At 46.1% G+C, this 4,783-nt stretch overlaps 1 protein-coding gene across 2 annotated transcripts in view; it reads left to right on the plus strand.

The window, feature by feature from the left end:
• The window catches only part of LOC124654386 (protein ACCUMULATION AND REPLICATION OF CHLOROPLASTS 3, chloroplastic-like), an 8,627-nt gene extending 7,689 nt beyond the window's left edge, over positions 1-938 (plus strand). The window contains exons 16-17 of one of the 2 annotated variants that reach the window (XM_047193395.1): positions 46-205; positions 351-938. In XM_047193395.1, the coding sequence (XP_047049351.1) occupies positions 46-103 (58 nt within the window). In that variant the 3' untranslated portion in view covers positions 104-205; positions 351-938. The remainder of the gene's footprint in view (positions 1-45; positions 206-350) is intronic. The other variant, XM_047193396.1, reaches the window with a different exon arrangement.
• The last annotated feature ends 3,845 nt before the right edge of the window (positions 939-4,783 follow it).

Genomic DNA, 4,783 nt, shown 5'->3' on the forward strand with positions numbered 1-4,783 from the left:
TTTTATCTGAGAAAGATTTAACTTTAGTATGCATTGTAATTACAGGTGGCTTGAAGTTTGGGATGATGGTCTACTTACCGAACGGACTAAGCTGAAAGACTAGTATTCTGATCTAACTGATTTCTCTGGACGTCTTTGGCAAAGTCTTGCTGCTCAGATTAGGGAGGACAATGCTTCCATAGTGCAAATCCTTCAAGACTATTTGGTATGGGCTTCTATTATACCTATTTTTAAAAAGAATTTGTATTACACCTCATCCCTTCTGCGGTGATTGATCAGCAGACTCTAGCCCCTTCTAATTTAACTATACTACACTACATGACACCAGCGTGTCTAACATGTTACATTAGTCTTGTCCAATTGTTGGTAGGTGTCTGCTGGAAGCTTTGTCAAAGTGATTGTGCTATTTTTCAAAGCTGTGAGCTGTAATGGTTGCTGGATCCGCCCCAAGAAGTATGGGAGGCTCTCGTCATAATTCTGTTATTCAAAGTGGGGAACGGAAACACCATCACAAGCACAAAGAAGCACGCCTGGTTCTTTTTGCTGATAGCTGCTACATATTTCTAGGCTCTGTATGCGGATGAAGAAAGTCTCCACATTTCCAATTGAATACGCCCCATCAGTACCAAATGTATATAGTATTAGTGTGTAGATACTGATGTGCATCTTATTTCAAGTTTATTTACATATCTCCACATCGCCCAGTCAGAGGTGCCCAATGATTTGATGGGTACTGCATAAACTGTAAGGAAGAGGTGACATAGGGTCAGAGAGGGAATCCATGATGTAGATAGATATTGTGCGTAGTGTGTGTGTGTTTCAACTTTCATTTTGAGCTTTTTGGCGACTGTAAGCTGATTAATACGGTTTTGTCAAGAAGTTCTTCACTGGTGGACAACAATAGTACTATTGATTAATCCATTCTTGATAATGCCTAATGGTCCGGATCAGCTGAAACGTGGCAGGATTCGGAGAATTTTGGGTGTTTCCGTGAGGATATATAGGTGATAGGACTAAGAGATTGATTTATTCTGAGAATGGAAGCTGAGGAGGCAAAGTGCTACTCGCCTTCTTGGTTATGTGCATGGTTTGACCAATCTGTCATGTCCGATTAGATTGGACATTCTTATCTCTTTCATTTTTGTGAGATAGTATATTCATGGTTGGTCAAACACATTTTGTTGCTAAAGAAAAGAGGTGAGTGAAGTCATGGTTCCAGGCTTGCAGCCTTTCAGGGCCTCTCTTGAGTGATATTGCTTCTTGAGGTAGTAGACTGATTGCCATGCTTTCATTTCATAGCAGACTTTTGGACGGGTGGCGCGCTGCAGAAGTGCAGAGCAAATTTATTTTTCCTTGCAAGGTCGACCCACTGCGCGCCCACATGTAGTTTTGAGTTGATGACCAGTGAAGAAGATCGGGTGACAGCCTGCCACTGGTTCTCAGAATACAAAGAAACATTCTCGGTCGCCATTAGCTTGAGCTAACAGTCGAGTTACTGCGCAGCGCAAACCGACACCGTATCCTGCCTGCACTTCAAAGTGCGTCCAGAATTACGTCGCAATTGTTATCATGTTCCTGCCGACGAGTGCTTGACTAAGTGCATTACTACAATACTCTAGTGCCTACCCTAGTAGTAGCACATTCTTCCTTTTTTGTTGACGTTATGTTTAACGAAATCAGCTGAAACATGGCAGGATTGGGATTTTTTGTGTGTGTGGGTTCAGCGAGCATAGGTGATAGAATGGTCGAATCATTTCCAGAAACCCAGAGCCCACCCTAGCTAGTGTACAGGCAAATCGGTAGGGAAAACGACGCTTTGTATTAGAGAACAAATGTGTGAAGGATAACCAAGTCTATCCAGGGGTCGGACGCTAGCAGGACTTGAGTGCCTACTACCCTAGTGTGCAGGCAAATCCGTATGGATGACGACACAGTATACAACAAATACCTGAAGTCTCGGCGAATTTGCGATATAGTACTATATCAAAAAAAGGTGACCTTATGGTTCTGGGCGTCTCTTGCGTGTTGCTAGCTGCTTCCTGAAGTGGACGCGTCAATTGGCATTATTTCATTTCATATATCAGGCATGCAATGCAAGATAGATCGAACCATGGATGGATGGTACATGACATAGATGTAGAATTCAGATTACATTACATATGCCATATATGATAGATGTGTAGTAATCATGTAAACCTGCCTGCTTGGGTGTACACGGTGCATGCGTGCCGCGTGGCAGAAGAGGGTTGAGGCACTGCACAAGTGCGAATCAGCAACAGGTTGACGCGCTACCTGTCGCTGTGGGCTGACCGGTGAATCGGGTGTCAGCTGGCCATTGGTCGTGCTGATTCTCACTTATTGGAGCGTATCTTTGCTCGGTGCAGAATTAAGCTTCAGTCCCACTCGTACTGCCCTGCCGACGAGTGCTTGCTGACGGAGGGCAGAGGAGACCACCGTCGATCGGCTCGCCGTCGCTGTCTGCCCCGCGCGCCGTCCAAAGTGGAAGGAGACTGGTCGGCCGGGCCGCGTGGAAAAGCGCTGATCCGGACATCCCCTGATCCTCCCTCGCAGTCGCAGCTCAACGGCCTGTGCCTGTTGCAAGATGCCGTGGATCCACCCGCACGCGCGCGCAGGCGGCGCGCGCGGCTGCCGGTTGGACTTGGACGGCGGCCGTCGACTCCGGCAGTCCGGCACCGATAACGCAACAGCAACGGCCAGCCGGTGCTGACGGGGTCCTCAATCATGCACCGCCCGCACTTTTCAAATCTCTCGACAACTAGTTCCCACTTTTCAGCACACTCATCAACACATTATCTCTTCGATACTACAGCGTATGACTCGGCCACCGTGCGTCCGTGTTTGTATAATTCTGGTAGGACATGTAAAATGATTGTTTGCGTCCGCGTCGCGAAAAATACGTCTACACCCAGCTCAGCGGCTCGATGCAAATACCCGCAAAATAACCGTTTGTGTCCGCTTTGTCGACAAATACGCATGCATCCAGTCCAGCGGTCCAACGCAAACTGATGTTCGCGGGAACGCATTGAGACTGAATTTGCATCGTGAATGAGTCTACGTATCCGTGTGGCATGCTTGACCCCTCTGTCCTCCTTTAATTAATGCAGTGGCTATGTGCATGGCAGGCCTATTGCGGTCAAAATATGGGCACAGCCGTTGAGAAGATGTAGACGCATACGAACATATTAAAAAAAAATCCAATTCCATGTGCACATTCGACCTCGTAAACATACACAAATCATGTTCAAAATGCCGTCGAGCCGCCGGAGATGCCTTTATTCAAAGTAGGACAAGCCATGGCGGTCACGGGGATTCAACGCGGGGCTCCCACGCAGTTCGTCCTCAGTCCATCGACCAGGGTGGCACCGACCCGAAAACGTGTATGCTTTCTCCCTACCTTGTATTCTTTGTTGAGGCTACTAATGTCTTCCTGCGTCCTATGCACCTAATATTGGGATTCTAACTCTCAATGCTTCCGTGTATGATAAGGTTCTAGCTACGTTAAACAACTTCTAAATTTATTGAATTTGACTACTACCGAAGGGTGCAATAACGGTCAACGGATCATTTGCATCCATGAAATACAATACCGTGGGCATGCTCCAGGTGGTGCAATAGCACGATCTAGTCGGGGGCATAGTGATCCCCACAACATGCTTGCTCGAATAAAACGAGGAGAAACAGAGAACAACGACAAGTTGAACCCGCCACAAGAATATTGTCTTCACCTTCCTCTGAAACATTTCTTTCACTCAAGCGTGAGATCATCTGCATCTTTTTCCAAGCGACTCTCTAAGCCAAAGGATCGATTTTAGTTACCATCGCGATAACGAAAATAGGAGTTCATCTATTTGTATGTTGTAGAAAATAGTGTAAACGTCTCTCCCACCTCTGCAGCTATAGGCGGCGGTGGTGAAGCGGCTCTGCTTGCGTACACCCAAATGACCGGCGACAGTCCGCTATTTGTATTGCGAAGTCAAAGAAATATATTACGGACACGGGAGGGGGGCATTGGCCCCCTAGTCCACCACACAGTAAGTATGTAAAACCCACTTAACTATTGGGACTTGATGGTCCAGGCTTCGTCGCCTACGACCATATCATCGAGAACACAGTAAGTGCTGCCAACCACCATGTAGTGGCACTAAGGTCGACGTCCAACTGGTATGTGGCGTACCGCTTGTTCGCTCCGACATCAAAGGCTAACAAGACACTCTCAACTCCAAGACGACATTAGTTCAATTTGAACAGTTTGACAGCCAGAAGCTGTTTAAGACCGAGTAAGACACACTTTTGGCAAAAAGTTCTTCAGCGGTAGACTACTTTTTTTTTTTGCTCTGTGGAAGCATTTGTGGAATTTGGAGAGTGTAGGACACGTGTCTGGCTATTGGAGGTGAGGTATCCTGAAGAAATATTCATGTGGGACGTCCAACAGATTCTTTTTTACCTATACCACATAAAAAGTCGATTTCTCTTGGACCAACTTGGCGCACACATAGGTTGGTTCTGAAGATGTCCACATGACATTTTAAAAAAACAGACATTTCAAATTGTGTTCAAGATACATTTTAAACAAAGAGAGCATATGCAGACTGAGGGAAAACGTTGCCCTGCTAGTGTTCTCCGTGCTCTGTTCTCTGTATATTATTGTAATGTAACTGATGGAATGCGGGAAATGCACTTTGGCTCATAGGAGCATTTGCTCTCACTGTGTGAATCCACATTTCGAAGTGTCAAAAAATTCTCAACTAAATTTTTACATGTA

Source organism: Lolium rigidum, chromosome 5 (assembly GCF_022539505.1).
Source record: "Lolium rigidum isolate FL_2022 chromosome 5, APGP_CSIRO_Lrig_0.1, whole genome shotgun sequence".
NCBI lineage: Eukaryota > Viridiplantae > Streptophyta > Magnoliopsida > Poales > Poaceae > Lolium > Lolium rigidum.